The 27,247-nt window shown below is 50.0% G+C and overlaps 11 protein-coding genes and 1 non-coding gene across 12 annotated transcripts; 8 read left to right on the plus strand and 4 right to left on the minus strand.

Annotated features, from left to right (window-relative positions):
• Positions 1 to 370: 370 nt before the first annotated feature.
• On the plus strand, positions 371 to 2,610 carry P174DRAFT_455023 (uncharacterized protein; the record flags this gene model as incomplete). Its single annotated transcript, XM_024829285.1, has 7 exons — positions 371 to 512; positions 748 to 1,198; positions 1,354 to 1,514; positions 1,592 to 1,701; positions 1,748 to 2,278; positions 2,350 to 2,544; positions 2,596 to 2,610. 7 exons carry the CDS (start codon positions 371 to 373, stop codon positions 2,608 to 2,610), a joined length of 1,605 nt encoding a protein of 534 aa, XP_024677955.1.
• Positions 2,611 to 3,422: 812 nt separating this feature from the next.
• On the plus strand, positions 3,423 to 4,268 carry P174DRAFT_445903 (uncharacterized protein). Its single transcript, XM_024828444.1, has 2 exons — positions 3,423 to 3,552; positions 3,614 to 4,268. Exons 1-2 carry the CDS (start codon positions 3,479 to 3,481, stop codon positions 3,930 to 3,932), a joined length of 393 nt encoding a protein of 130 aa, XP_024677956.1. The 5' UTR covers positions 3,423 to 3,478; the 3' UTR covers positions 3,933 to 4,268.
• On the minus strand, positions 4,136 to 5,885 carry P174DRAFT_414299 (uncharacterized protein). The gene is made up of 7 exons (XM_024824387.1): positions 5,641 to 5,885; positions 5,473 to 5,591; positions 5,346 to 5,418; positions 5,047 to 5,288; positions 4,771 to 4,989; positions 4,330 to 4,719; positions 4,136 to 4,266 (listed from the first exon to the last, which is right to left on the minus strand). The coding sequence occupies exons 1-7, from the start codon at positions 5,795 to 5,797 to the stop codon at positions 4,159 to 4,161; spliced, it is 1,308 nt and encodes a 435-aa protein (XP_024677957.1). The 5' UTR covers positions 5,798 to 5,885; the 3' UTR covers positions 4,136 to 4,158.
• A 651-nt stretch (positions 5,886 to 6,536) lies between these two features.
• On the plus strand, positions 6,537 to 8,887 carry P174DRAFT_455026 (uncharacterized protein; the record flags this gene model as incomplete). Its single annotated transcript, XM_024829286.1, has 11 exons — positions 6,537 to 6,764; positions 6,817 to 6,904; positions 6,954 to 7,210; positions 7,271 to 7,401; positions 7,457 to 7,500; positions 7,557 to 7,684; positions 7,734 to 7,860; positions 7,914 to 8,031; positions 8,079 to 8,343; positions 8,409 to 8,463; positions 8,525 to 8,887. The coding sequence occupies exons 1-11, from the start codon at positions 6,589 to 6,591 to the stop codon at positions 8,885 to 8,887; spliced, it is 1,752 nt and encodes a 583-aa protein (XP_024677958.1). The 5' UTR covers positions 6,537 to 6,588.
• On the minus strand, positions 8,876 to 11,190 carry P174DRAFT_414301 (putative C6 transcription factor). The gene is made up of 4 exons (XM_024824388.1): positions 10,769 to 11,190; positions 10,687 to 10,714; positions 10,192 to 10,629; positions 8,876 to 10,143 (listed from the first exon to the last, which is right to left on the minus strand). Exons 1-4 carry the CDS (start codon positions 11,152 to 11,154, stop codon positions 8,944 to 8,946), a joined length of 2,052 nt encoding a protein of 683 aa, XP_024677959.1. The 5' UTR covers positions 11,155 to 11,190; the 3' UTR covers positions 8,876 to 8,943.
• A 154-nt stretch (positions 11,191 to 11,344) lies between these two features.
• P174DRAFT_516035 (MDR family MFS transporter) lies at positions 11,345 to 13,270 on the plus strand. Its single transcript, XM_024832265.1, has 4 exons — positions 11,345 to 11,543; positions 11,601 to 12,218; positions 12,272 to 12,452; positions 12,509 to 13,270. The coding sequence occupies exons 1-4, from the start codon at positions 11,427 to 11,429 to the stop codon at positions 13,159 to 13,161; spliced, it is 1,569 nt and encodes a 522-aa protein (XP_024677960.1). The 5' UTR covers positions 11,345 to 11,426; the 3' UTR covers positions 13,162 to 13,270.
• Positions 13,271 to 13,639: 369 nt separating this feature from the next.
• On the plus strand, positions 13,640 to 15,184 carry P174DRAFT_445906 (putative phosphatidylglycerol specific phospholipase). Its single transcript, XM_024828445.1, has 5 exons — positions 13,640 to 13,785; positions 13,896 to 14,080; positions 14,105 to 14,141; positions 14,178 to 14,269; positions 14,293 to 15,184. Exons 1-5 carry the CDS (start codon positions 13,671 to 13,673, stop codon positions 15,145 to 15,147), a joined length of 1,284 nt encoding a protein of 427 aa, XP_024677961.1. The 5' UTR covers positions 13,640 to 13,670; the 3' UTR covers positions 15,148 to 15,184.
• Positions 15,185 to 15,844: 660 nt separating this feature from the next.
• On the plus strand, positions 15,845 to 16,307 carry P174DRAFT_435469 (uncharacterized protein; the record flags this gene model as incomplete). The annotated part of the gene is made up of 3 exons (XM_024825936.1): positions 15,845 to 15,863; positions 15,900 to 16,099; positions 16,179 to 16,307. 3 exons carry the CDS (start codon positions 15,845 to 15,847, stop codon positions 16,305 to 16,307), a joined length of 348 nt encoding a protein of 115 aa, XP_024677962.1.
• A 628-nt stretch (positions 16,308 to 16,935) lies between these two features.
• Positions 16,936 to 17,610, minus strand: P174DRAFT_516037 (uncharacterized protein; the record flags this gene model as incomplete). The annotated part of the gene is made up of 2 exons (XM_024832266.1): positions 16,936 to 17,344; positions 17,432 to 17,610. 2 exons carry the CDS (start codon positions 17,608 to 17,610, stop codon positions 16,936 to 16,938), a joined length of 588 nt encoding a protein of 195 aa, XP_024677963.1.
• Positions 17,611 to 23,009: 5,399 nt separating this feature from the next.
• Positions 23,010 to 24,613, plus strand: P174DRAFT_470604 (putative MFS monocarboxylate transporter; the record flags this gene model as incomplete). Its single annotated transcript, XM_024830591.1, has 6 exons — positions 23,010 to 23,219; positions 23,278 to 23,394; positions 23,429 to 23,689; positions 23,757 to 24,250; positions 24,283 to 24,331; positions 24,359 to 24,613. Exons 1-6 carry the CDS (start codon positions 23,031 to 23,033, stop codon positions 24,611 to 24,613), a joined length of 1,365 nt encoding a protein of 454 aa, XP_024677964.1. The 5' UTR covers positions 23,010 to 23,030.
• Positions 24,614 to 24,671: 58 nt separating this feature from the next.
• P174DRAFT_507666 (putative amino acid permease (Can1)) lies at positions 24,672 to 26,849 on the minus strand. Its single transcript, XM_024831392.1, has 2 exons — positions 26,235 to 26,849; positions 24,672 to 26,186 (listed from the first exon to the last, which is right to left on the minus strand). The coding sequence occupies exons 1-2, from the start codon at positions 26,461 to 26,463 to the stop codon at positions 24,706 to 24,708; spliced, it is 1,710 nt and encodes a 569-aa protein (XP_024677965.1). The 5' UTR covers positions 26,464 to 26,849; the 3' UTR covers positions 24,672 to 24,705.
• Positions 26,850 to 27,088: 239 nt separating this feature from the next.
• P174DRAFT_t173 lies at positions 27,089 to 27,160 on the plus strand. The gene has a single exon. It is a non-coding gene; the product is annotated as a tRNA-Cys (tRNA).
• The last annotated feature ends 87 nt before the right edge of the window (positions 27,161 to 27,247 follow it).

Below are 27,247 nucleotides of genomic sequence, written 5' to 3' on the forward strand. Positions count from 1 at the left end.
TAGAAGGTGGAGGACTTCCTAACAGGGATGATTTATACGCACGTTGTAGACTCCAGGGAATCGACATGCGGGGTAATGGTCTAGAGCACGATGGGAGGAAGCTACACGCCTCGAATCGACTCGACCGTCCATTTATCCATACCGTAAGGTGCTAAAATGAACAGGTCATTTGACGATATTTTTTGGTTTCCTTTGACAAATAGCACATTTCCTCTTTCGGCAATGCGTGCCTCAAGTTGCCTATTTGGGTAATGCGCTACACCTTGCCTCGTCGAGAGACCTGTTTGATAATGACAGAACTTGATGATATTGCATTATACAGGCAATGCTCTGCAGCGTAGGCCCGCTCTCCCCATCACTTACACACATCATGGCGATTACATCTGCACCAGTCACTGCCAACGGCGGCCGTCACTCCACCGTGTCTCTCGTCCAACAACTATCCAAAGACCATGATCTCGCCTTGCGCACATTCCGCATGCTCATTGCAGATCTATGCCAGGTGTTTGGAGGTGGTCATCCTTAGTAAGTCTCACAGGCACATAGACGTGATAATACGCCGCAGTCCATACTGATAAAATCAGAGGTGCGATTGGGATGGCTGCCATCGGAGTAGCCCTGTGGCGGTACGTGATGCGATAATGCGCCTCACACTCCAGACTTCTTTAACCGCGACCGATTCATTGTGTCAAACGGCCATACCTGTCTCTTTCAATATTGCTTCCTCCACCTGACCGGCTTACAAAGCCATTACCTTTGAGCAGCTTAAACCCTACCAGTCTGATCGGGTTGATGCGCTGTGTCCTGGCCACCCGGAGATTGAGCACGAAGGAATTGAAGTGACGACTGGGCCATTGGGTCAAGGCGTTGCTAATGCGGTTGGTCTGGCGATGGCGACTGAGGATCTGGCTGCCACGTACAACCGGCCCGGGTACGAGGTTGTATCGAACCATACCTGGTGCATGGTCGGTGATGCTTGTCTGCAAGAGGGTGTCGCCTTAAAGGTTGTCTCGTTCGCAGGGCATCCTAAGCTTAGCAATCTCTCAGTCATATATGATAATAACCAGATTACCTGTGACGGGTCGGTGGATCTGACCAACACCGAAGACGTCAATGCCAAGACGCGCGCCTGTGGCTGGGACGTGGTCGATGTTCAAGACGGGTGTTACGATGTTGAAGGTGTCGTGCGAGCTTTGGAGTAGGCTCGCGTATCATGGGAGAAGCCCATCTTTATCAATATCCGCACGGTCATCGGGCTGGGGAGTCATGTTGCCGGTACGGCTACTGCGCATGGAGCAGCATTGGGCGCAAGCAACGTCGCGGAGATGAAGAAGGCCAATGGCTTTAACCGAGACGAGTTCTTATCGTCTTTATCGTTGGAGAGGCTGTGCGCAACTACTTCCACGATCTTCCCGCCAGAGGCGAGGGCTATGTTCGAGAATGGAACGAGCTGGTCAAAAGATACACCACCGAATATCCCGAGCTAGGAGAAGAATTCCAGCGACGATTGCACGGTGAACTGCCAGCCACCTGGAAGGATCTGATTCCCTCCAGCTTCCCGAGAAGCTGACTCCCTCGAGAGTATCATCAGGGCTGGTCTTCAACCCCATCGGCAAGGAACTTACCTCCTTCATGGTGGGAACTGCAGACCTCTCGCCCTCCGTCAACATGACCTGGCCTGGCAAGGTTGACTTTCAACATGTAAGCTCCTCTCCTCACCCCTGTAGACACCCACTGACATGGCCAGCCCAAACTCCGCACCACCTGCGGTATCAACGGCAACTACTCTGGCAGATACATCCACTACGGAGTCCGCGGACACGCCATGTGCGCCATCTCCAACGGTCTCGCTGCATTCGGCCCCAATACCTTCATCCCCGTTACCTCCTCCTTCTTCATATTCTACCTGTACGCTGCTCCTGTCGTCCGGATGGGCTCTCTGCAACACCAAGTCATCCACGCTGCCACCGACGACTCGATCGGAATGGGCGAGGACGGACCAACGCACCAGCCCGTCGAACTAGCCAGTCTGTACCGAGCCATGCCAAATCTACTGTACATCCGCCTCGGCGACAGCGAAGAAACCGCCGGGGCATGGATAACCGCTATCGAAGCCAGAACGACATCGACCATCATCTCGACTTCGCGGCATGCGCTGCCTCAGCTGAACCAGACCCGTCGTGAGGGTGTAGCAAGGGGTGCATACGTTCTGGAGGTGGCTGAAGGCGCCGACGTCACGCTTATTGGCGTCGGTGCAGAACTGACCTTTGCTCTGGATGTGGCGAAGAGACTCAAGGGGGAATTGTCGCGCGGGTAGTTAGTTTTCCCTGCCAGCGCCTGTTCGAGTAGCAGCCGGTCAAGTACAAGCGAGGAGTTCTCCAGCACCACCGTGGGATTCCTGCCGCGGTGATTGAGCCGTACGCACCGAATGGCTGGGAGCGGTACGCGGATGCGGGGATCTGTGTAAGGCGCTTTGGGCATAGTTTGCCTGGAAAGGCGGCGTATAAGTTCTTTGGGTATGATATCGATGTGATGACGGGCAAGGTAAGTGATTATTTAAAGAGACTGCAGGAGGATGAGTTGCTGAGGGGGGAGTTTGTCGACCTGTAATGCCTTTATGATATCAGTTATGTCATAGCTTGTCTTTCCGATCACCTCCAATCCACCTCTAAGTAGATGCATGCGGATTCTCTTGAATGATGAGCCTTGAAACAGTGTCAATCTATTGTCTATCATCTGATCCAACTTGGCAGTCATGAAGCATTAGACAATCGCCTGCCCTCTGATGGTGCTAATGCCCATGCCCATTACACAGCAAGCTATCTACTTGAGCACTCACTGTAGTGGACACATCTGCCAAGATTGCAGGCTGCTGACGCTGACCATTTGATCCACAATAACTACGGTAAGGATCAACCGGGTCTAAGCCCAAACGTGACAATGAACAAAGCAGTGATCTGCCAGTTCCGATTCTAATTCCTTGCCCTCTGAAACAAACATGATGCACCCTCTGGCTTGGCAACTCAGCATTAGGCAACACTATTTATTGGGATTTAAGATCGAGTAGGGACCTCCCCGCTTCTTAAACATTTAGCTTAGACACCTGAATCAGCTAACACGATGGAGAAACTTGAACATCGACCAGATAAAGCTTTTGTCAATATTCGAATTATCCTCATTTTTATTGCCATCGTCTCTTTTCCCTTCAACCTAGTTGGCATCTTTACCGCAAATGCCCAGACGGCTTCGATCAACCAGCTAGTAGCTGTAAGTACGGCCATCTCTATACACCTGTTCTTCACGACAGCATCGTAACCCAGGATCTTTCTTCCTTTAGCTTAGCAGCTCTGGCCTATTATCTATTATATTGCTCCATCGATACCGGCGATATCCAGCATTGTCAAAATCTACCGCTGGTGTGAAAGTCATCATCGCCGACCTTTTCTTCGCAATATACCTCACAGTGATATACTTCACTATGCTCATCGTTGCCGGGTCCGTGGGTAAGCATGTGGTCTGTGTGTATGGCAATCTAGCATGTCTAGTCTCCGGGTAAGTGTCCAGTACCTACCTATCCTGCTCTTCTCTTGGAAGCTAATGTAAATTTCTCCAGTCTGTTCCATACATACGCGGCCTTAAGGGCTGCTATTGACAGATACAAGGCATATTTAGCTCGCATGTCCCGGCCGATGAGTGTCGCATTTTGTCCCGCCTGCTCCTGCAAGTCGAATTACCACATTATGGATGGCGATCAGGAGACGGGTGTGGCTGTTGTTAAGATGTCGCCCGAACTCATCGATGCCGAGAGTGAGCCTCTCATGAGGGTTGATAGTACTCCCTTTCGAGCTTCCGAGGACACTGCGGTCAGCCTAGGGAGTGAGGTTACTGTAGAGACGTTTGATGGGTCTTCGGAAGCCGTACAGGCAAAGTGAACCAGTGAAAATACTGAATTTCGGGAGTATCAGTGAGGCTCGTCAATGTACGTCAGATAATCCGCCGTTTGTGTTGAATGAGGAAAGGGTGGAGCATATCATCTATCGACAGGATACTCTGCAGGGGAACAGGCGATTATTGATTGGCATGAAAGTGGGAACCTATACCAGCACTCAATCCGTGGAATTCTATTACCCGTCTGAGGCGCAACTACATAGTCCCTCGTCACTTATAACCGTTCAAGGGCCGACTTTGAAACCTTGAAAGCCTTCGTTCAACCTCTACCACCTTGATCTTGGCGGTTCTGTCAAATGCCAACGCGGCCTGCTTGATCTGCATAATGTGAGCCGGTCTCCATGTATTCAATGATATCCTATAGTTGCAGGATCAGCATACCTCTTCAAGCTTTTGCACGGACTTGTCAATGTTCGTCGTAATCCATGCCTTCCGCCATTTCAGCCCTTGGGCATCTACCCCCTCCTGTATACCCGCAAGCTTGAGTCTAAGTTTGTCAAAGTTGTCCGCTTGGGTCTCGAACAGCTCTTGTAGTTCCTCTGCGGCCTCCAGAGCTTTGGCCATCTGGGGCACCAGCGTCTCCATATGTAGCAGCAAAGCTCTCACCATGGTGATGTAACGCCTCACATCAGTCTTTTCTTTGGTGTGTGTCTTTTCAAGCTCCAGCATTTCGTTGTACTTCTTCTCAGCCAGGTTGTATGTGTACGCGTCCATAATGACGCCGATGATATCCCCCTCGGCTGCGGCGAATGGCTGGGGTTCATGTTTCGACTGTTTGAAGTGAGCTACCTAGCTGGCAGATGAATGGAAGGGAAAACTGACCATCACATCTCTTTCATACGAGGCTCTCTCGATTTCCCTTTCGATTTCTTCCTGCAGGCGAATGATTTCCGCATCCAAGAGCTTGCTGAATGGCTTGATTGGTTGGCCGTTCTTTTCGATTCTTTTCTCCTTGGTGATACGATCTATGACAGGTCCATCGCGGAATTGTTGTTGGAGTAATTCGGCCTCCTTCTTGTCCTTGCTTGTATTGACTACAAACTGGATTCGATTGTTAGTGTTGTTGTAGAAATTGTCTTGTGAAAGTTGTTGACTTACAGAAGTCAGTAATGTGACAACTTCCTGTGTATCTTCCTGTTTCTCTTTTGCTGTCGATCTCAGACGATTCAGGGCCATCGTTGCCCCTTCTAAAGCTTCTTTGAACTCCTCATCCTTCGGCTGTGTTTTATACCTTGGATCAAGAAGGACAGGAATTTGATCTTTGAAACTTGTTTCTCCTTCCAACTTCAACAGGCCCATGGCCTCTTCGGCATATGTGATCGTCCCACTTGCCAATGTTGCTATATTCAATGTTAAGAATAGAGCATCTGCTTGATAGGAAAGGGGTAATGACTCACTAAGCCGACCAAGTCCTTTGTCAACAAACTCCTTGCAGTGTTGCGCAATAGCAACAACCGTATCTCGAGTGAACTATCTTTAGTTAGTCAACATGAATACACCTATCATGTCGTGGGATGTAGATACTTCATGAATTCCTGGATCAAGGTCTTCCAGCACCTGCACACCCTTCTTGGGGTAAACACTTTCAAACTTCCTGTCGGAATCTGGGAAGCGGATGCCCCCCAGGACATACAGCTGGAGATCTTTAACCGTCAACTCTGGCGGGCGTCATGTCTGAGGGTGCGAACAAACCATAATATCCTTTTGTCTTGAGGATAAAAGACGGAGACTCTGGTTCCCCCTTTACAAACGAGTTCGGACCTTCTATCAAGACTTTGCCAAAGGCGTCTTTGATAGCCTTGTCGTCCTCGCCCACGGGGTGCCACTCTTCGTCAAGAATTTCAGGCATTTTGGTTACTGCGCTCGCTGAGAATACTGCAGACTGATAACTAGAATCAGGACATTGGATACAATGCAAAACTAGAGCGTCATCTTGGAGCAATGGAGCGAGATTATGCTGATGTATGTGGCGGGGTGAAGCTGTACGCGGGGCATTATGTGTAGACTAGACCATCACCATTGTAGTGGGGTTGATCTTCATAGCTAAAGACACCATTGTGATCTATGCATCCGCCACTCGTGTTGTCATGATTATGGTTGGTTATCTTGTTGTGGATTACTTGCTCAGGCCGCTTCTCAGGCGGCGAAGGATTATTGCTGCATTAGTCCTGCAAGCGAGGGGAAAGAAATGGCTGTCAATGTCGTCAATTAGTAAATCACTTCTTCAGCCCATTCCAGCTTGATTCGATCGTTTATGTTCATTTTAGTCAAGGGAAATGTAGTGAGGGTAATAGTCTCGTAGTGAGGGGATATCTCATAACCTGGTTGAGAAGCTAATTAACAGCTGCGTTCTTGCTACTAGGATTCTTGGTATATGAAGGCCCGCATCATGATACTATCGCATCTAATGCAGATCAAGTGGGGTAGACCATCCCACATCCATCATTAAGTAGAATCAGGTCAATGGCTGGATTATCTCATTAAGATATCTGAAGGTCCGGGCCTTGATTGTTGCAAGCATTTTCTCGCTTTCTGTACTCACATGCTCCTACAGGTCTCCCCGTTCTTGAGTTAAGCAAGTTGCATCTGTATTTAGAGTCCTATTCTGGTTTCATAAAGAAAATCTAGTCCAGCTTCATCATGTCTCAGCCTCCTCAAGGCAACCCTCTAGAGATTTCTCATCGCACGTGGCCGAAATTCCAGATCACCATCGTCAGCAAAGATGCGACACCCTTTCCATCGTTTTCGAGCGATACCATCAAAGAAGGGCATGCCGACAAAATATTGCTGTCTGATATTCGAAGTCATGCAAGAATGTAAGGAGATACCCCAGCTGAAAGGTTGACCACTTATTCCTGACCAAAACAGCTCCCAGAAGCTAAAGTTTACCGCCGACGACACCAGTTTCGTCAATGATGGGATCACACTTGCCTATTATATGGCTTTGGCAGGAGAGGTATGAAACGAATCGAAACGATAGGTCCATGCAACCTCATGAAGGATAGACAAAAGTCAAAGGCGGCAACAAAGAGCCCTCATCCGACGGGACGGTTGGCGTAGTCAAAGTCAAGCTCCTCCCAAGTAGTGCCGAGAGCAAGCCAAAGGCGCCTATTGAGCCCAACAAGGAACTGCAAGAAGGTATCAAAGATATCCTTGCACAGATGGGCGATAAAAATGGCGCTCAGGTGGCGGACGTCGAGGAGCTGTCCAAGAGGCTGGGCAAGCTTGCTGCCAGTTCGATGAATTTTGCTACAGTCGCTGGGTAAAGCTCCCTTTTGCAGTCTTTTCAATGTCATATCCTGTTAACTACATGTCTGTGTAGTTCAGAGCAAGCCAGTGACCCAGAGGATCTGACTGAAATTCAATGGGCTCGTATTTTGGCGAATAATCGTGCGCTGCATGGTTATTATCTAAACGGGGCCAATGGTATCATGCGGAAAGCCCCCAAGAGAGGTAAATTAGTACCAGATACTATCCGCGGCAATGCTCTCCTGTTAACTTGTTGAAGCGTTCAATCTTGCGCCTAGGAAGGGCGACGGTACCACGACGAATGTGAGGTCCACCATTTGGCCTTTTTTCTCTGCTTGGAACTGACATCTTCCTTGGAGCCTTTGCCTCCATTTCCTCCGTTCTATGTCCATGATGAGGCCGCTGTCGAGGTGACAGAGACGCAGAATGCTTTTCAGACTATATTAGCAAGACAGGGTTTCAGTGCTACCGTGGTGAAAGCCGCTGGGTGAGTACATCAGACCTTCAATGCGTCTCTATCTAACAAATTTGGGTAGTGCAGTTGGAGGTAGTGAAACCCTCGCCAGCACGGGATCTGTTTCAAGGGCGTCCGAGGAAGAGCATTCAAATGCCTCAAAAGACACCAAAACTAGTACTTTTGACAACTTACACATCTCATACAAGGTCAGCCATGACTTGAAGAAACATACAGAAAATTAAACTAATACTTACGATAGTTTCCCCGAGCTGTCGTCGAGCTGGACAGTTCCTGCCTAGAGCTGACCCCAGAATGCATCAAGCAAGCCCAAGACACAAAGACGCCAGAGGATGTTAAGCAATTCATCCGCGACTATGGTGAGATCCTTCAGACCATCATCAACCAATGCTGATTAAGGATTCAGGAAACATCTTCGCGGCAACCTTCACCCTCGGCGGAGAACTGCATAGTACCCGAAGTCTAACTACAACAGAGAGGCAGAATCTAGCAGCCACAAAAGACAGCATGAAGACCGCCGCGGGATTCAGCCTTTCGAGTCCCTACGTTGCTGGAGGAGTCAGCGGTGGCTGGGCCGATTCAAACAATAAGAATACCGCGGATCAACAACTGCGTCAGAGTCTGCGGCTTGCATGGCATGCACGCGGCGGGGACACGATTCTTTGCTCTGAGTAAGTCTTAGTGCCTTTCCAGAACGGGATAGTCCTTTGCATTTCTCTGACATTCTCATGCATAGCCCGCCGCAATGGGCCGCCACCGTCCGGAATCACAATTACTGGCGCATCATAGATGTGAGTCTTCGGTGACCAAATCGCTTTTGGAAGATTCCTAATAGTTCTTGGGTTGTTACAGCAAGAATGCCTCGTCAACATGCACAAATTGATCGAAAAGATTGATACCGGCGTAGCTGATCATCTATCATCACCCGGGCAGAGGCTGCGGCTTGGCGATGAAGCTCTAGCAACCCGGATACGCGATATCCTCCGGCAAGTGTTTGCCTCTGGGGGTAGTACTTCGATGGGCCGCCTAGGAAACGACGTCAGAGCGTTCTTCGAGAGTGAGAGTTTTACATGTGAGCAGTATAATGCTGCTTTGGATGAGGATGAGAAAGAGAGCAAGTGGGAGGAGAAGAAGAGTTGGAAGGAGCTGACGCTGGAAGAGAAGTGTAATGTTGGTTTCATTGCGTACCAGTTGGGGGTCATCAAAGTCCATTGATATTATGGTTAGGACTTAAAGATTCTAGTCTTAGTTGGGAGCATGTAAACTCGCACTCACGAGCGGCCTCCCTCTGCAACCAATTGCTCCCACTGTACCCATTCATTCGAGTCCATCTCGAAAGACAGGATATCAGGAAACTCGTAAGAGTCAAGAGATCCGAAATCAGGAAGACTTTCATATCCATTGGTTTGTATTTGGTTGCAGCCGGGCAAACTCCCAACAACAGGGCCACGGTCCGCAGACGCATGTTCGGTTCGAGATGGATTGCCTGTTGACCTGATCCTACCGCAAATCTCGTTGATATACTCCGGCGTCGATGGTTCCGGCAGCCCCTCAGCCTTCGAAGCAGCAACATAGTAGTTCCATACCTCCAGCGTCCACTTGCGAAGCACCGTATCCACCGGTGCAGGGGTTCTGCCAAAGATCCGAGGGCAAGAGAACACGACTCCGATCAACTGCCAGGACCGGTCCACCTCCGGCCCGGTTCTACGATGTCGAATTTCGATCAGCATGTAAAGCATAGCGTTCCACAGCGCGCTTGTGCCGATCTGCCACGTGTATTTCTCCAGACCGCGATGACCGCCCTGCACCAGAGTTACATATTCCAATAATTTTGTGGCATTGGCGAATACGATGTCGCGCTCTCTTTGAAGATCTTTTGGGGGACAGCTGGCGAATTGGCGCGGATTGTGAGCAACGAGCTTCATCTTGCATATGGAGAACCGGATCATGATGGATACGAAAGTATGCAGCGGGTTTGCCGGGTCACAATACCGCAAGTACTTTCGTTCTAAATGATCCTCGATTTGGCTGATAATATGGTCCTTTCTGGCGGGAGGGACTTTGGGCCCCAGTAGTACTTCCCAGCGCATGTCAGCAGGAGAAGATGTTGAGAAGTCATGCAAAGAGACCATGATCTCGTGTCTGATCAGGCAAAGGGAGATAGGGGTGATGCCATTGCGTTCAGGCGGCAGGTCAGTCATGTCTGGATGCAGATCCTCGTCATCGACATTGAGTGGTGTTTTGGTGTCCGCGCAGGTAATATCCATTGACGGTCTGGTCCCCAGCACATCGGCGACCCGAAAATCCACATGGACCAAATGCCACCATAGTCGTCTTCGCATTTCTGCGTCAAACGGCGAAAGTCCCAGAAATGAGCCATCACGGTGGAGTCCCATTTTGCGTGCCAGCCGGATGGCGACGCCCGACAAGACAAACAATGTGTCGCATGAGTAACTCTTTCTGACGCACATCTTCATCTGTTAGTCGCCGTGAAACAGGGCTGGATAGCCATGGCTTACCATGAACAATACATATGCCTGAAGAGTCATTGGACTGGAAGACGACAGGAATCTGGCATTGATCAAAGCTTGACGAGTTGCGACTCTATAGCGGGAATACATGACCGATTTCGAGAGTCCGAACAGATCCTGGCACTCGACTTCGTTGAGAGTACCAACGACCGCCAGGTAGAAAGCGAACATGATAGCCTCTAGGCTTCTGGATCGCTCTGCTGGATGCCGCAGTGCATTCTCTAACGTAGCCGACAATGTCGGAAGATGCAGGATTTTAACCAGAGGGTCAACCCGATCGGCATATATATCCCTTAGCTTTGGCAGTATCTGCACAGACGGGTGGAGGCTTGCGAGATTTTCGACTTTCTCGTTCTGTCCGAAGAACAACCCATTCTCGTCAGAAAACGATTCATCCACATGTCCACCGACCTCTGGATGTTGAAACTAAACGATATTAGACAAGACCGAGGCAGCCAGGAGGAAAGCGAGGACTGTGCTTACCTCGCCGCCGAAAATAGACCAAGGTGCACTGCACGATGTCAGATGCTAGGAACGATGGTAAAAGGCAATAGACGCAACACACCTGTCAAAGTATCTGGATACCCCTTCTCGTATGATGAGTTTTGGTTTCGTCTCCTCGAGTGTGGACTGTGGAGTGTCGACGACATTGGCATCCTCGTCCACGCACACATCAGTTTCGGAGTCGGAGTCATCGACAGCATCGGATGGCTCAGACTTGATGCCGTGTAGACTCAACAGTTTCTCGTACCGTTCCAGTTTTGCGTGCAGACCCTCTCGGGGAGGTTTGGTTCTTTTTCGTTTCCCACGCACCGGGGGAATGAAGCTGCATTGCTTGTTGACCTTGACGCAGTTGCAACACGGAACACGCCGGTCGCATTTAACCTTTCGCTGCCGACAAGTCAAGCACGAGTAGCTTTTGAAATTTCCTTCGTCTGTAGACCGAGTCATTGTTGCATATTCTGCGTGGGATTGAGAAATGTGTCGGGGTGAGTTGAAGAAAAGATGAACAGAAACAGCGGTCGGGGCTCGGAGGGGAAAAAAACAATTTTGAGACCCGAGCAGCGAGTGGTCTATAGGGCAATATATATAAATATATTCATCTAATTTTTTTACCACCATCTATTATGCATTCTCAGATCTTTCAAATCCTGTCCCCAGTTGAAGAAACGCTCATTGATCTTCTTTTCTGTTGTTCGCCAGTGGCTTTGTATCTATCGACGATGTCTCAAGGGAAACCCGCCGAAGACCAGGACAAGGATGACATTGTCTACCCAACTGGGCTCAAGCTCGCTCTGCTGATAACTTCCATTTTCATTGGCATGTTCCTGGTTTCTCTGGTAATTTGAACCATATCCCGTCGAGATTGACTCTCTGTACTGATGCCGACCACGCAGGACCGGCTCATCATCTCGCCCGCGATTCCGCAGATCACCGACGAGTTTCATTCAGCAGGAGATATTGGGTGGTATGGCACGGCGTACCTGCTCACCAACTGTGCTTTTCAGCTGCTGTTTGGGAAGATATACACTGTTTTCAGCATCAAGGCCACCTTCGTGACGTCCATTGTCCTGTTCGAGGTCGGTTCAGCCCTCTGCGGCGCGGCTCCAAACTCGATCGGGTTCATTCTCGGCAGAACCATTGCTGGCCTGGGTTCTGGAGGCATTTCTGCAGGTGCCATGACAATCCTCGTGTATGCGCTTCCACTGCACAAGCGGCCCAAGTATCAGGGGGCCTTTGGGGCTGTGTTTGGGGTCGCCTCGGTGGCTGGCCCGCTGGTTGGCGGCGCATTCACCACCAACATCACCTGGAGATGGTGCTTCTATATCAATCTTCCCCTAGGAGCAATGGTAATTGCGGTCATCCTTCTTTTTCTCGACATTCCCGACCGTCCGAACACCCAGAAGCCACTGAGGGAGAAGCTGCGTCAGCTGAATGGTCTGGGAATACTTGCTATCATTCCTGGGATCGTTTGTCTTTGCTTGGCTCTGCAGTGGGGTGGTACCAAGTACGCGGTAAGTTTTCTGCGATAGTAGCTTTTGTTCGGCATTGTATTGACCGCGTCTAGTGGAGCGAGGGTCGGATCGTCGCGCTGCTGGTGTTGGCCTTTGTGTTTCTGATCGCGTTCGTCTTGATCCAAGTGTGGAAGCCAGAGCAGGCGATGCTGCCACCACACGTCTTCCTACAACGGACCATCGCCTCTGGCTTTTGGGCAAGCTGCTGCCTCGGAGCACATGTTATCTTGTTCGGTGAGTCGGCTGGAATTGCAAACTTCACGAGTGATCCGCTTGCTGATGGCCGACAGTGTACTATCTTCCCATCTGGTTCCAGGTGATTGACGGTGTCTCGGCCGTCGAGAGCGGCATCCGCCTCCTTCCTATGCTTCTTCCGCTGGTGGTAGCGTCCATACTCACTGGCCAGCTAGTCTCCCGCATCGGCTACTACACGCCCTTTCTGATGCTGGGGATCGTCCTGTCCACCATCGGCGCCGGTCTGCTCACCACTCTCGGGGTCCACACACCAAAGGGCAAGTGGATTGGCTTTCATGTGCTATATGGCTATGGCCTCGGCACCTGCAACCAGATACCAAACATGGCGGCGCAGACAGTGCTCCCCCGCGAGCAGGTGGCCATCGGCGCATCGCTCATGTTCTTTGCTCAACAACTCTTTGGCGCGGTCTTTACGTCGGTCGGCCAGAACGTCCTCAGCAACCAGCTGGTCAAGCATCTAGCGATAAGTTCGCAAGTCGTCCAGAATACAGGGGCCACCCAGCTTCTCGATCACGTTCCTGTCGAGGACAGTGCTGCCTCGCTGGGGGCTTATAATGACTCACTGCGGGTGGTCTTCCAGGTTGGTCTCATTATGGCCTGCCTTGCCACCCTGGGTGCAGTGACTATGGAATGGCGTACTGTCAAGAAGAAGCAGCTGCCTTCCAAGTCTGAGACCAACGATGGATAGGTTGCGAGAGGGCAGCAAACCAGGTGATTTAAGGGGGAAATCTTTAGCGGGTGAACAGAATAACCAGTATGATAGACTACAGACGGGGGACGGGAAATCGAAGGTGTGGTATAATTTAGATACATCATAAACCGTGTAGACCAGAACTGTACAACAGTGAATAGAGGCATATCCAGCAAATGAGGATATTGTGTCCGGTTGTGGAGCACACCCGCCAATCAGCGCCACAAAGTGACAAACCAATAGAATTCTCATCCCCCAGCCACGCGCCGGTTATTCTCTGTTAAAGCAGGCTCTTTAGCTCCCAGGCACTAGAGCTGCTGTACCCAATAAGATGCAGTATTGCCCACATGTTGACGCGCGAGTGGATGCCGGATGATCAGATCAGGATCAGCCAGCCAAGATAAACCCCACGTCGGAGAGTGAGGATGATCTTCCAGGGTGACTGGCGAGTCATTCTCACGACTCTCATCAACATCCCCCGAAAGGGTTACAGAACCACCGCCAAAATGCAACCCAAAGCAGATAAAGATGCACATGCATCATTTCCAGCAGGTAAACAGGCCTCGGACGAGACGGAGCGTCTGCTACCGCATGATCCACCCGAGGAGATAAATATCTGGGGTCGCGCAGACGACCCCGTTCCTGGTGGGCTCTCGTCGCCATCTCGCTGCTCCTGTTTACCATGACTGTATTATCGCTGGCTGTTTTCTTCACGCTGGGCTTTGGCGCAGGCGCTGCGCCTCATGTGCCCCACAGCAGACTCTCCAGTCCGATCAAGAACGTCGTGGTTCTGGTGCAGGAGAACCTGTCGTTCGACAACTATGCCGGCGGACTCACATATAATCCTAGTATTGATGGCCTCGTAAACCGCGAGTACTGCAACCCGGCCAATGTCTCCGATCCCTACTCGCCAATGGTGTGCGCAAAGCCGACGGCGAAGAATATCGCCCCGGATGATCCTGACCACAGTATCACCGGTGGAAATCAACAAGTGTACAGCACCTACCATCCAGATTATGACTCCGATGGCCCCAACATGCAAGGCTTCGTCGCCGAGCAGATCGCCGCATACGGCATCGAAGGCAACCTCTCACGCGCCGGCGAGGTCATCAACTACTACACCCCGAGCACGTCCCCGTCTTCAACGCCATGGCCGAGAACTTTGTTCTCTTCGACCGCTGGTTTGCCGCCGTGCCCGGCCCAACCAACCCAAACCGCGCCTATTTGACGTCTGGCACGTCCCACGGCCACGGCGCCAACGACCCCGACTTCGATAGGTCGGCCCTCCCTCAGCGCTCCATCTTCGAGCAGCTCTCCGAAAACAACATCAGCTGGATCAACTACTCCAACACGACTGGCTTCCTCCCCGACGCGCTCTTCTACCGCTGGACCGCCATGTCCGGCCTCGGCGAGACCAACGTCCGCCCCATCGACCAGTTCTACCGCGACGCTAAAGCAGGTACCCTGCCCCAGTTCACCTGGATCAACCCGGAGTGCTGCTCGTACATGTCCTTCCACCCTCCCTCACCCATCAACATGGGCGAGGGCTGGATCAAGAGCGTCTACGAGGCGCTCCGCTCGTCCCCGCAGTGGCACGAGACCCTCTTCATCCTCACCTTTGACGAGCACGGCGGCTTCGCGGACCATGTCCCGCCGCCGGAGAACGTGCCTGCCGGCGATGACCTGACCTACACTGAGACGGCGCGGGATGGCAGGTCCTCCACGTTTGCGTTTGATCGGTTGGGCATCCGGGTGCCGACGGTGCTGATGTCGCCGTGGGTGGGTAAGGGTGTGGTGCAGAACAGGCCGACGGATCAGAACGGCGAGTTCACGCATACGTCTATCCTGAAGTTTGTGGCTGATCTGTGGGGGTTGGAGTACTTGTCGCCGCGCGTGGCCTGGTCTGCGAGTTTTGCGCATTTGATTACGGATACGTATCGTGATGACACGCCGGAGAAGTTACCTGAGCCGGCGGATTTCTAGACATAGTCAGATACCTTAGTTGATACATATATTCCAGTCTTGCAAATGTTTACCATTTTCGCGAAGGAAGATAAATATAAATCCCGCCTCACGACGTAGCATCAATGTGGTGGAGGTATATATGTTCAGGCTGCACTACGGAGTATGTGTTGGTGACAACAGAAAGACCATGGTTGTGTGTGGTCTTTTAGTTCAAAAGTGCGGTCTTTCCGTGCTGTGTGTTAGTGCCTTAAATATTTTAATATTAATTTTTTCTCATCTAGTATTAATATTGAATGGCATCTAGTATTGATATCAAACCATCTAGCATCAATATCAAATGCCATCTAGTAGCGATATTGAATGCCGTCTAGTATCGATATCGAATTCTCACCTAGTATCGATATCGATTGCCATCTAGTAGCGATATCAAATGCTGTCTAGTATCGATATTGAATGCCGTCAAGTAGCGATATTGAATTCTCACCTAGTATTGATATCGAATGCCACCTAGTATCAATATCAAATGCCATCTAGTATTGATATTAAATTCTCATCTAGTGCAACCATAGTAACTATGTTTGTTCACTATATTCAGGTAGGAGATTCGTGGAGGTAGTGGCAATAGGTAATATGTGCAGTGAACAGTAAAAAATCCAAAAGTTCCTTTTGTATAAATAGTCCGCCGTACAAGCATCCATTGCTTCACAGTTTCTGAATGTCACATGGTAGTATATGTAAGTTACTGCACTATAGTTCTATCGATTAAGGAGACCTGGTCGCCTATAAACTCTCAAGCGAACTAGATTCATTTTCTAGTGCAAAGAATAAGAAACGGGTTATAGAAGATCCAAATCAACGATTTGCTGAGGTGGAAGATATTAAGAAGGCTCTAGAGCAAGCAGCCGGACGGGAGCGCGAACTGCGGGCGCGGCAGCCAGAGGTTGAGGCCAAAAAGGCTGCCGAGTCCTTAGTAAGAGCTGGTCTACAGGCCTGTCAGTTTGAATGGGATTTGCTCCAGTAGATAATGAGATAATTACCCGTGTGCGTAGTGGACGGATGCTATGTTGGAATCTTACTGCAAATACCTTAAAAAACTGGAGCTGAATATGGAATGGTGGGCTGGCTCTAGTTCCGAGCCGTTAAACTCAAAAGCCCTCCAAGGCCGTTTAATTGAATGAGCTTGTACATGGGAACCAGACAGATTATTAACTGTTGCTCAGCGCGAGCCTTAGGAGCCAGCTGCCCGCAGCTAGTTTCCCAATTGCCTGTTACTAAATGGTAGCAACCCCCTGGCCGCAAGCCTATACCAGCCCCCAGGAACCCCAGTTGTAATACGGCTTGGCAATTCACTGATTAGGCGACTCTATGCCCGCCAAGTCCTCGGCTGGATGTGCCCAAGCTGCCCCCGCCGCGGCCCGCACCCTCCAGGAAGCTCCGGCCGCTAAAGTTATACCCCTCCGCGCAATAGTCAGAATTCGTTATTCACCAGAGTATGCGGTAGGTGATTGGAAAAAGTATGCTATTGTCCTATCTAAGCTCGTAGACAACAAGGCACTCTTTTTGTTGAGGATATCATAGATATCAACTATACTTTATTGGAATAGTAACCTTGGCACAGCAGATATTCCTACGTGTTCAGTTGTACCTCTCCTGAGAGAGGATTCAGCCCAGTTATCAGTTAGCTATTCAATTCTTATTCACTCAATATAGCCTACGCCGCTTGCTATATAGTGCCTACCCGCAGCTTCCGCCTTATCGCCTATTGATTCCCCTCAACACTTTTCTTCAATCTTCCCCGGCTCTGCTCTAACGGCCATTCACGTCGAACCTGAACCAAAGACAGTCATCGAGTTGCTGATGTCCTCCCTTAGCAGTCTCCCACGACCATTGGCACCAATCGATGAGGTCAAGAAAGATAGCACCGCAGTTGTCTCCAACATATCTATCGTGGTTGCACGTGTTCGTAACCCAATACTCGATCTTAACCGTCGGTAGCCACTTGACGGTGTAGAGGTCTCCGTTTTGGAAGTTCTTAAACATATGCGTGTTGCAGAAATCCTGGCTACCCCAGTAGGAATCCCCACGGTTCGAAATTGCGCCGCTGCAGTAGCAATATTTATTTTCAAACCATTGGTTGCAGTTCGCACTGGCGCCGAAGCCCCAACGTTTTTCGAGGCCAGAGGTGGCATTTCCAGGGCTTTCCCCAAAAGGGCCACTATATGGGAGTCATTAGTTTCAGGACTGGTTGGAGGGAGTGATTCGAGGCTCTGTCTTAGCGAAACAGGTGATAGGCAACTTACACTTCTCATCGGTCAATTCAACGAAGTCAGCCGTGATAGTGTAGGGCTCGCCTTTCTCAGTGACACCAGTAGAAATAACGGTTCCAGTGATAGGTTCGAGTTTATCCGCCTCAGGCGTAGGAATAGCGGAAGAAAAACCGCTAAGTGTAAAAGCAACAAAGAGAAGATTGAGAAACTTCATGATGAGCAGAATATGAGGAAAGGTAAGAAGAAATTGTTCTCTGAGGTTGTTCTCCTTGCATGTGTGATGACTTGAGCGAAATCCACTGTTCTTATAGTCAAAGCAGGATACTAGCACCTTGTTCATCGTACATGCGTACAGTCTAAAGGATTCTCTGGGAGGATTCTCTGGTAGTATTCCCTGGAAGGATTCTCCGGAAGGCCTTGGGTTCTATTGGCCCGGGCGTATTTGGAGGTCAAAATGGCCCAGCACCTTGTTCATCATACATGCGTACAGTCTAAAGGATTCTCTGGGAGGATTCTCTGGTAGTATTCCCTGGAAGGATTCTCCGGAAGGCCTTGGGTGCTATTGGCCCGGGCGTATTTGGAGGTCAAAATGGCCCAATCAATAGACTCTCTTTCTACAGGTGCATCGCTGTTGCAGGTCCGCCTTGTACAGCACATCCATTTACAGGGGTCAATTTCGGGCTGTATGTAATAGTATGTCCAGAAAGTTGAGTGGAAAATTGATAATTGACTTGAAAAGGGAGCTAGATCAAGCGCCAAGAAACCCGCTGCACGCATGTTCCTTCTAATTGGCGGTAGAAAAATCCGAGCTTACCTGACAGGCTACGAAGAAGAGGTGGGAAATGAGAATTACACTCACGTTTTGCGGCTGAAGGCAAGCCTGGGGATAATTACCTGTCAGTTCTCATATTTCCCCACCCATGTGCCTGTAGGGTTAGATGCCATAGCGCAGTCTTTGCTCTTTTTGGCTTCGCTGGTCATTATTAGGCTAATCTATCAGCGATCGTATATGTTCTGTGAAAGGGGCCAAAACGGCCATGCTAGGGTGGACTCAGGTGTGAACCCTGGCACTAACTCTGGCATTTCTAGCTAACAACTGCTCCGACAGTTCTGTGGCGGCTGATTTCCTGCTATACAGCCAGTGAGTTTTGGGTATGAAATGCACCCCCGGTCTGATACGCTGAATCAGGCCGCTATTTCGGGGTGAGCGAAGCAAAGCAAGGTCCTTATGGGCAATGACAGGTTGCCTCCCTCATTCCAGTTATTTCACATCCCCGACCTGGTTTCCTTGCGTAATGTTTACACTGTTAATGACTGCATTTGAAATTTCCACCTAGGATTGGGTGGGTGCTTCAGGTGCTCAGGTCTCAAGCACCAAATTATGTCTTTGAAGAGGGCCAAGATCAGTGTTTTACATAGCCTCTTAAGAATGTATTAGAGAGAGATGTGGCTGGCTGAGTAGCAGTCAGACCCAAATTAACTACCCACACCCCAATTTGGCATTACGCTTGACATCCCAATGCGCTACTACGAAGCGACGATGTCCACGAATGATAGTTGGGCTGGGCGTTTGTTCAGAGAAGATGTTGATTAAGATTCCTTTAGACGCGGATGCAAGGCCAGGTCTGGTACATATTAATGATGTAGTGTGAGCCTTTCAGTGTGCTATTGTGAAGCTCCCTTTCATCTCCGGAATGGGTGTATACCCTGTTTTTGACCTGGTTACGAGCCAGGAGGGCATGCGTGAGATCTTTGAATCCATGGCTGTAAGCTGGGGTTTCAAAGGGATGGTGACGCTGAAGGGTGCTGGTGGGGACAACTTTGCTAAAGTAATGAGTATGATGTTCCGGGGCTCTTCTGCGCGGGATGAGCAGCTTCTTGGCTGGAGGCCAAGAAGGTTAGGCAGGTTTGTCAAAGACATGAATGTTTATGCGGCTGCGTTTGCGGCACAATGACTTTGGCCTCTCTATTTCAGGAGCGCTGCTGTTACAATGTCGGAATCTTTGTCATAACTGCCCTCATGTGTATTCTAGAGGTACTTACAGGAACATATCCAATCTAAGCATCATCAAGATCATCTATCCCAGGAGGGGACCAGAAGACGACACGCTTGCGACTGTGGCAGGCTCCAGTATGGACCAAAGCAGCGTCCAGAACTCATGAAAGGAATGAACGTGCTGTCGTAATAGCCAGGATCTCAACCCCTAGCCAGATCTAGCATTACTAATATAGTCTGGGCTGGATTGATTCATGTGTTACATAATTATGTTTCTGGCCTGGTTTGCCCATTGTCAACAGTGGATAGATTAATTTGATCAAGATCTCTAATCAGACAAGTTAGAGTCAATGCCTCTTGGGGCTCGGAAACGCACTGGTCCTGTGAGGGGGTCAAACAGCACCTGGATCAAGTGCTCTTAGGACAACGCAGCCGATGTGTCGCAGGTAGCCATGAAGCCTTTTACCTAAGGGCATGGTATCAATCGACGAGCTCCCTGTGCGTTGGATCGTATATTTCATGGTCAAGTCTTCTCTATTCGGCCATATATGTGGTTCACCAGCCGCTGCCAGTTTTTGCTCAACTTTGAGTACTAGAAGCATGGTTGAGAACATGAATAGCCACAAGAAAGCAAATATAACTAGAGTTGCATTCAGTCCAAGTTCGGGCGAGTTCAAACCTAGTTGGAACCGAACCGCTGCGATTTCGAGTCCAAATCTTAGAAATCAGAACCAAACCTGATCCGTTCCGATTCAGTTTGAGTTTAACCGCAAAAAACCGCTACTAGGCCTAGATAGGCCTAAATAGGCCTCGCTAGGCCACTGCTAACTAACTATAATTAGATTTGGTTTGGTTAAACCGCTATCATTCGGTGAATTTTAACTGTTTTGAAATTTCAAATGGCCATACTATCTACCATACTATTACTATACCTATAGAAAATTAATATTTTATATGAAATATATGGTAATTATAGTCATTTTAATCTATATCTAAAATATCGATTCAATATCTATAGGGCTGAATAGGTGGTGGTTAAAAAATCATTTTTAAACATGGTGATTGTCAAGGGTTGGTTGTATATATATATAAACCACCACTACTTTCATACCAACCTATGACAGAAATGCTTATTCTCTTATATCTCACCAACCACTAGATATTTTCAATCGATATTTCATTCTTAGATAGACTAGATACTAGGCTATCTAGTGATACTAATATTTCTAGAGAAATCTTAGAAATTAGTGATTACTAAGCAAAACGGTTTCTAGCGGTTTAACCGCTGACCCCCTGGATCCGACCCTGACCCGCCCCTAACCCGCTGCGATTTCTCAATCTAGGAACCGAACCGAACCGCTGCGAGTTCGGTGAGGGTCGGATTCGATTTTAGCGGTTCGGTTATGCCACTCTAGCTAGAGGACCGCAAAAGGGTGGGAAAAATAGCAACAAAAGTTAGCTATTATCTTGACTGGGCAAGGACGAAGGTTTATAGACCATGCACTGATATGCCAGGCCTCAGTTGTGTACTTTTCTTGAATAGGAATGCTATACTGCTTCTAGTAATTCGCCGTTACCGCAGACTAGTTACGGAGTAGGAAGGCTGACCAAGCAAGCAGCCACTGAATGAAGCAACGCTGGCGCGGGTCTGCTGTTTGCCCGGCAGTGTTTTTTCCGTTGGTAATGGTCAACGCTGGCTAATAAGAGCTCAACAAGTTATCCATACGATCGGATTGACTCGGTGTGATCTTCTGAGGAGGTGTAAGGTCATTCTGTTGCCTATCGTGGGTTGACTTAGGCCCAACAATAAGGAACCTCGCGTGGACAATTTGAACTGCAACGCTCTACACCCATACGGATATCCTAGCAAACCTACAGATAATGCTTTTACTAATTGGTAGACACATGGTAATAGCAATATAGCTGGCTGTATGGGGCCTGAGTTAAATGATCAAGCGTATGGGAACCCTTACGTTGACCACATACTCCAACAAAGTGCTGTCCCATGAGATGAATACCCAAGCAAGTTTGCGTGGTGCACATTTGTCACTTGCAGCAGATCATGAAATTCTCAGTGGCGGTTAATCCCCAGCATCCTTGTAGGACATTAGTAGACGACCTTTCTTCGACACCAAGAACAGCTGCCTGTCATCTATCACCATCAACATAGTATGACTGCAGTTGGCCCAGTTGTCCGATGAGGCAGCAGACCAACGATAATGATGAGAGTGAGTGCCAGGTGCAAGAAACATATTCTTACGAGCCCTGTCACTGCAATATCGAGGTTTCTTGATATCAAACGGAAAAGTGCTTATCAACGGTATCCGGGTGTTCGGACGAGGGTTATAACCAGGTAGGAGTGAGCACAAGCATTCCCGGCGCTCATCCCTCGCTCGCTTGGAATGTCACGGACTGAACATGTTTGAACGAGCTGATAAGACTAGTTGTACTTGCATCGTAAATAGAACGAGGTCAGTGATATCTGCTTTTGGCGGTTTGGGCTTCCATTTATTCAGATCAAGTAGTAAACACGGTTTAGAACTATGCAACCCGACTGACGATCTATGAATCAATCAAAAGCACATTGCTATAGATAACCTATGAGTAATGAACCTAGGGAAGGAAACAATTACCTAATGGACGATGATGAAGCACACGCGTTCTGTCCTGCTGCCCAGTGTCCTACAGGTCGATCCTCGACTCCTTGTTCGGGCAGCAAGCAAGAGCCTTTCCGATACTCCACATATCTCAGATGCTTATAATGCTGAAGAATGCAGAGCTGGCAACTTCTCCGAGCGTCAAAGTTATTTTCAGAGCTCCAAGCTCCACGCTTCTAAGCCTCCTGCGCCGAATGAACCGTTTCCTGCAGGTTGGAGCATGTTGATCGGAGTTATGACGAAAGATCATTCCTGTTCTTTGGCAAAGGGTTTGAGGCGGAATAAGACATAGCATCTGCAGCTGTATCATATCCATAGGGAAGTTTCATTATTCGGTTGTTTCATATCAGCTGATTGACCTGGAGTTTACAATTGCTCTGCTCAGACCTCATGGTGTGTATCAACCTTTTCTATGAGTGCCGAGCTCGTGTACCTGCCTGCATATTAGGATTGATTCCGGTAGAATGCAAGAAGTCTCAAATGAGGTACAGCGGCGTGACTAGCAGCCAGCATACGCTGAGATTACACAAACCCATTAGGCAAATGTTCACAGGCAAGCAGAATAGTCTGGCAGTGATATCCAACAATAAAAGCCCAGCTCAAGTCGAGAAGATGGGAGCTCCCCATCATCCCAAACGGGCTAGGTATACATACCAAAGGCACGGCGCTTGACCTGATCGACACGGAACTGTCCTTGTTTCATTCCCTCGGGGACATCCTACATACCAGGACTATGATAAAGCTTCTCGGCGAGTGACAAAGCCAGAAGGGATGATACCAGGTTCTATTTTCTCCGTCTCTCCACTACTCACGATTGCTCGCCCTGGCTTCCACCGTCATGGACACGCCTCACCTGATGTTATACGGACCCTTGTGGATCCCAACGCAGAGTATTTCATCATTCCTGCCTCTTCGTTTGAGACGAGACGGTGTACTTACTTCAGGTTTGGGATTGCTTCCTGCTTGCTCGTTCCATGCACTATGATGGCTGCCAACGAGCTCGAATCGGTACCCCCAGCGCTCTTCAAAGAGACATTCTCGCATATACCGACCTCGTCGGACGATTTCTCGGATGACATCGACGAGTTTGATGACTCCCGACTACCGCCAGTTGACGGAGGATATCAAGCATGGCTGTTTCTGGCGGCTTGTTTCATGGTGGAAGGTATAGTATGGGGTGAGTCGTTCACATCCTCCACATGAAACAGCAAAAGTTGACGGATGAGAGGATTCGCACAATCATTTGGGGTCTTTGAAAACTATTATCGAACCCATGAGCCTTTTTCGGACTCGACGGAGATTGCGTCCATTGGGACCTGCGCAATGGTCAGATTTTATCTTTCGTGTATACATGACCGAGACTGACATGGACTATGTAGGGCCTGGCTTACCTGCCCACACCCATCGTTATCGCCGTCATGTTTGCATTCCCCCGAGCTCGACGCTGGTTTTCGACCGCGGGATTCGTCCTCATGTGTCTCGCGCTGGGCCTGAGTTCGTTCTCGACAAGCGTCACCCACTTGATCATGTCGCAGGGCGTCGCATACGGGATCGGGGGATGTCTAGCCTACACGCCATCCATCCTCTTCCTATCCGACTGGTTCGTCGAGAAGAAAGGCCTCGCCTTCGGCATCGTCTGGGTAATCCTCCCCCCCCCCTCCCCTCTTCTCCATCCAACTACTTCCACCCAACTGACCTCTCCCAAAGAGCGGCTCTGGCCTGACAGGCATCCTCTTCCCGCTCATCCTCCAAACCCTCCTCAACCGGTACGGCTGGCAAACGACCCTCCGCGCCTGTTCCATCGCGCTCTTCCTCCTCGCCGCCCCCTTCATGACCTTCCACAAGCCCCGCATCCCCATCCGCCACTCGCACCTCCGTCAGCTCAGCCTCCGCTTCCTCTGGGACAAAGTCTACCTGATCTACCAGCTCGGCAACACAATGCAAGCCATCGGCTTCTGGATCCCCTCCATCTTTTTAACGTCCTACGCCCGCACCCTCGGCGCAAGCGACTTCCTCGCCTCCCTCACCGTCACCCTCTTCAACCTCATGACCGTCTTCGGCTGCATCTTCACCGGCTACCTCGCTGACCGGCACCACGTCACGAAATGCATCCTGCTTTCCTCGGCGGGGGCTGTCGCTTCGGTTTTCTTGCTGTGGGGGTTAGCGAACCACATAGCGACGTTGTACATTTTCTGTATTGTGTATGGGTTCTTTGCGGGGGGTACTCGTCGAGTTGGTCGGCACTGTCGCACGAGGTGCAGAAGAGTGAGCGCTCGGCGCATGTGAGTATGGTATTTGCGTTCTTGGAGACGGGGCGCGGGGTCGGGAATGTGGTTAGTGGGCCGTTGAGCGAGGCGCTGCTGAAAGTCGGTGGGTGGAAGGCGGAGGAGGCGTTTGGGGCGTATGGGTCTGAGTATGGGGTGTTGGTGGTGTTGACCGGGGTGACGGCGTTTCTGGGGGGTTTGCGTCCATGGCGAGGATGTTTCGGTGGATTTAATCTTGGCAAAATGTACTATACTAAAAGATGCATGCGTTTGTACGGAGTAGTGGTGATGGATAGATAGAAGCATATAGTACGAACAGAGTTAATGTCATTCAATCTATATATATATCTATATCTATGTCGCTATCTATTTATTCTGTGGAGTTGATTATGCTAGCCAATGAACCGACCCTTAGCCCTCTCAAACCACCCCTTGTTCGGAGCAGACGTCTCCCACGAGGTACTCTTCGTCTCGACGCGTCCTGTATCCAGATCCGCCTCGAGGGGATCCACAAACTTGGTGCGGAAGACGATCTTATGCCCTAGATACAACACCACAAACAGAATCGGACAGACATACGCGACAAAGAAATCCGAGACATCAAACGTGGGGATCCACGCCGTGAACCCCTGCGTGAAGATGATCAACACGTTGAAGAACAGCCCGTAGTACGCCAGCCACGGCTGCCAGATCGCCTTGTAGGGAAGGGTATCCCGGGAGATATTGCGCGCGGCTAGCACGCGCATAAACGCAATGTGGCAGGCATTGATGGACGCCCAGCAGATGAACCCGGCCACGCCAGAGATGTTGACCAGCCAGTTGAAGACCCTGCCGCCGGACTCGGAGAGGTTGAGGAAGCCGAGGAGCCCGAAGGCGGCGGTGAAGGCTACGCTGATGTAGGGCACGCCGCGCTGGGTGACCTTGGCGAACCATTGTGGTGCGAAGCCCTCTCGCGCGAGACCGAGGAGCACGCGGCTGCCACTGTAGACATTGGAGTTGGCGGCGGAGAGGACGACTGTTAGGAGGACGGCGTTGATCAGGCCGGGGAGGACCTGGACGCCGGCGAGGTTGGCGGCGATGACCATGGGGGAGGCGGAGGCGTTGGAGGTGTCGGTGACCAGGTTGGGGTTGTCATAGGGTACCAGCAGACCGATGAAGAAGATCGTTAGGACGAAGAAGATGAGGATGCGGAAGAAGGTCTTGCGGATGGCCGAGGGGACGGTCTTCTCTGGGTTCTCGGTCTCTCCGGCGGCGACACCCACGAGCTCGGTGCCTTGGTAGGAGAACCCGGCTTGGATCAGGACGGCCCAGAATCCCACAAATTTGGCGGTATTGACGTTTGATTCGATGAGGTATGGTGCGAACGCGCCGGGGTCCTTCCAGGTGTGAAATCCCAGGTAGCCCTGCTTGCCTACGCCGGCATCGATGCAGATGGCGAAGATCATAAAACCAAGAACAGTAAGCACCTTGATGGCCGAGAACCAGAACTCGAGCTCTCCGTAGAAGCCGACAGGGAGAAAATTGATCAGTGTGATGAACACCCAGAACACCCCGATGAAGATGGCAATCGACAAGTCCTCTCTCCAGTATTGGATAATCATCCCGGAGGCCGTCAATTCCACCGCGAATGTCGAAGCCCAGTTGAACCAGTAGACCCATCCCATGGCAAATCCCAGACTGGGATCGACCAGTCGTGTTGTATACGAGGTGAAGGCGCCCGCGGTGGGCATGTACGTCGCGACTTCTCCCAGCGAGGTCATCACCGAGTACACGATCGTGCCGACAAAGATGTAGGCGATCAGAGCCCCGACTGGACCAGCATGCGCAATGGCCGTTCCACTGCTGATAAACAGTCCGGTTCCAATTGTTCCTCCTGATGGCTATTAGACTTTTGTTTCTCCGCAAAGGATCAGATACTGACCGATGGCAATCATCTGCAAATGTCTATCCTTCAACTGCCGCTTCAGGTCGGGCGTCTCCGACTCCTGTACCTCCTCATTGCTCTCCTCATCGCTGTGGTGGTGGTCGCCTCGCAGCGAGTTCACATTATTCGAGCGAAAACGGACCTTGTCTGCTAATCTCCGGCGCTTTTCAGCGCTGGATACCTCCAGACCCTTGGCATCCGAGGTTATATCGTTTTGAACAGCCATGATGCCAGTCAGGTATGCAGGTGCAGTTACACAGCTGTCAAGGTCTCAGTGAGAAGATCAGCCCGGATGGCGAATGAAAATTTCTGCCCCTCAGTTGTGTCATTTTTTCTGGGCCGTGGCTAGCCAGTGGAGATACAACTGTCAGAAATTGACGGGGCATCCACCTGAAGAGGCAAACTATTATGTAAAAAAGACACAGTCTGTGCCATAAAAGGGAAGACGACACGATGTGGTCTGAGAGACAGTGGATCAGTTCGATCTAACTCTAGTGAACACAAGTGCCTGACTTCTCATAGCCCTACAGATTGACGCAGATCATGAGTTGTATCTATACAGAGTAAAGGAGAGATTCTTCAAGGAGCGTGGCGACCGTTTCGGTAGATCAGTTATCAAGCATTGCCAAGGTACATTCTACAGTACTATCTGATCTTCACATAAGGAATCAAGCCAGGGATAAAGATATGTTATGCACCCTCCATCATTCCCCAGGCCACAATATTATTGTACAATGTCTTCCGTCGAGACAATCGTAAACGCGCAAATCCGACTTTTTGCAGAATTTTCCTTTGCTCTCTCCCTACTTTTGTAATGATATGACACAATTTTTGCCACTCAGTCCCGAGCAGGACTGGTAGCTCAGTGGTAGAGCGTGAGATTGCAAATCTTAAGGTCGCGTGTTCGATCCACGCTTAGTCCTGTTTTTTATTTTTTCTACCCTTCTTCTCAAATCACCACACCTCTTTCTTTTGGCAAAATGAAATAAAACTCAGCTCAAAAATGCGAA

This window comes from Aspergillus novofumigatus (assembly GCF_002847465.1).
Source record: "Aspergillus novofumigatus IBT 16806 chromosome Unknown P174scaffold_10, whole genome shotgun sequence".
NCBI classification, from domain to species: Eukaryota; Fungi; Ascomycota; class Eurotiomycetes; order Eurotiales; family Aspergillaceae; genus Aspergillus; species Aspergillus novofumigatus.

Bases quoted from the DNA above. Each gene is read 5' to 3' on its own strand.
- P174DRAFT_445903 (XM_024828444.1), top strand. From the start codon at position 3,479: ATGCTCATCGTTGCCGGGTCCGTGGGTAAGCATGTGGTCTGTGTGTAT. The intron at 3,553-3,613 runs GTAAGTGTCCAG...AAATTTCTCCAG, and splicing joins CTAGCATGTCTAGTCTCCGG to TCTGTTCCATACATACGCGG.
- P174DRAFT_507666 (XM_024831392.1), bottom strand. From the start codon at position 26,463: ATGGCTGTTCAAAACGATATAACCTCGGATGCCAAGGGTCTGGAGGTA. The intron at 26,187-26,234 runs GTCAGTATCTGA...AATAGCCATCAG, and splicing joins TTTGCAGATGATTGCCATCG to GAGGAACAATTGGAACCGGA.
- P174DRAFT_414301 (XM_024824388.1), bottom strand. From the start codon at position 11,154: ATGACTCGGTCTACAGACGAAGGAAATTTCAAAAGCTACTCGTGCTTG. The intron at 10,715-10,768 runs GTGTGTTGCGTC...GACATCGTGCAG, and splicing joins GTATCCAGATACTTTGACAG to TGCACCTTGGTCTATTTTCG. The intron at 10,630-10,686 runs GTAAGCACAGTC...AATATCGTTTAG, and splicing joins GGTCTATTTTCGGCGGCGAG to TTTCAACATCCAGAGGTCGG.
- P174DRAFT_516035 (XM_024832265.1), top strand. From the start codon at position 11,427: ATGTCTCAAGGGAAACCCGCCGAAGACCAGGACAAGGATGACATTGTC. The intron at 11,544-11,600 runs GTAATTTGAACC...CCGACCACGCAG, and splicing joins GCATGTTCCTGGTTTCTCTG to GACCGGCTCATCATCTCGCC. The intron at 12,219-12,271 runs GTAAGTTTTCTG...GACCGCGTCTAG, and splicing joins GGGGTGGTACCAAGTACGCG to TGGAGCGAGGGTCGGATCGT.
- P174DRAFT_445906 (XM_024828445.1), top strand. From the start codon at position 13,671: ATGCAACCCAAAGCAGATAAAGATGCACATGCATCATTTCCAGCAGGT. The intron at 13,786-13,895 runs GTCGCGCAGACG...GCTTTGGCGCAG, and splicing joins CGAGGAGATAAATATCTGGG to GCGCTGCGCCTCATGTGCCC. The intron at 14,142-14,177 runs GTGGAAATCAAC...CCTACCATCCAG, and splicing joins TCCTGACCACAGTATCACCG to ATTATGACTCCGATGGCCCC.
- P174DRAFT_414299 (XM_024824387.1), bottom strand. From the start codon at position 5,797: ATGCCTGAAATTCTTGACGAAGAGTGGCACCCCGTGGGCGAGGACGAC. The intron at 5,419-5,472 runs GTATCTACATCC...AACTAAAGATAG, and splicing joins TTGATCCAGGAATTCATGAA to TTCACTCGAGATACGGTTGT. The intron at 4,267-4,329 runs GTATGCTGATCC...CACATTATGCAG, and splicing joins CCGTGCAAAAGCTTGAAGAG to ATCAAGCAGGCCGCGTTGGC.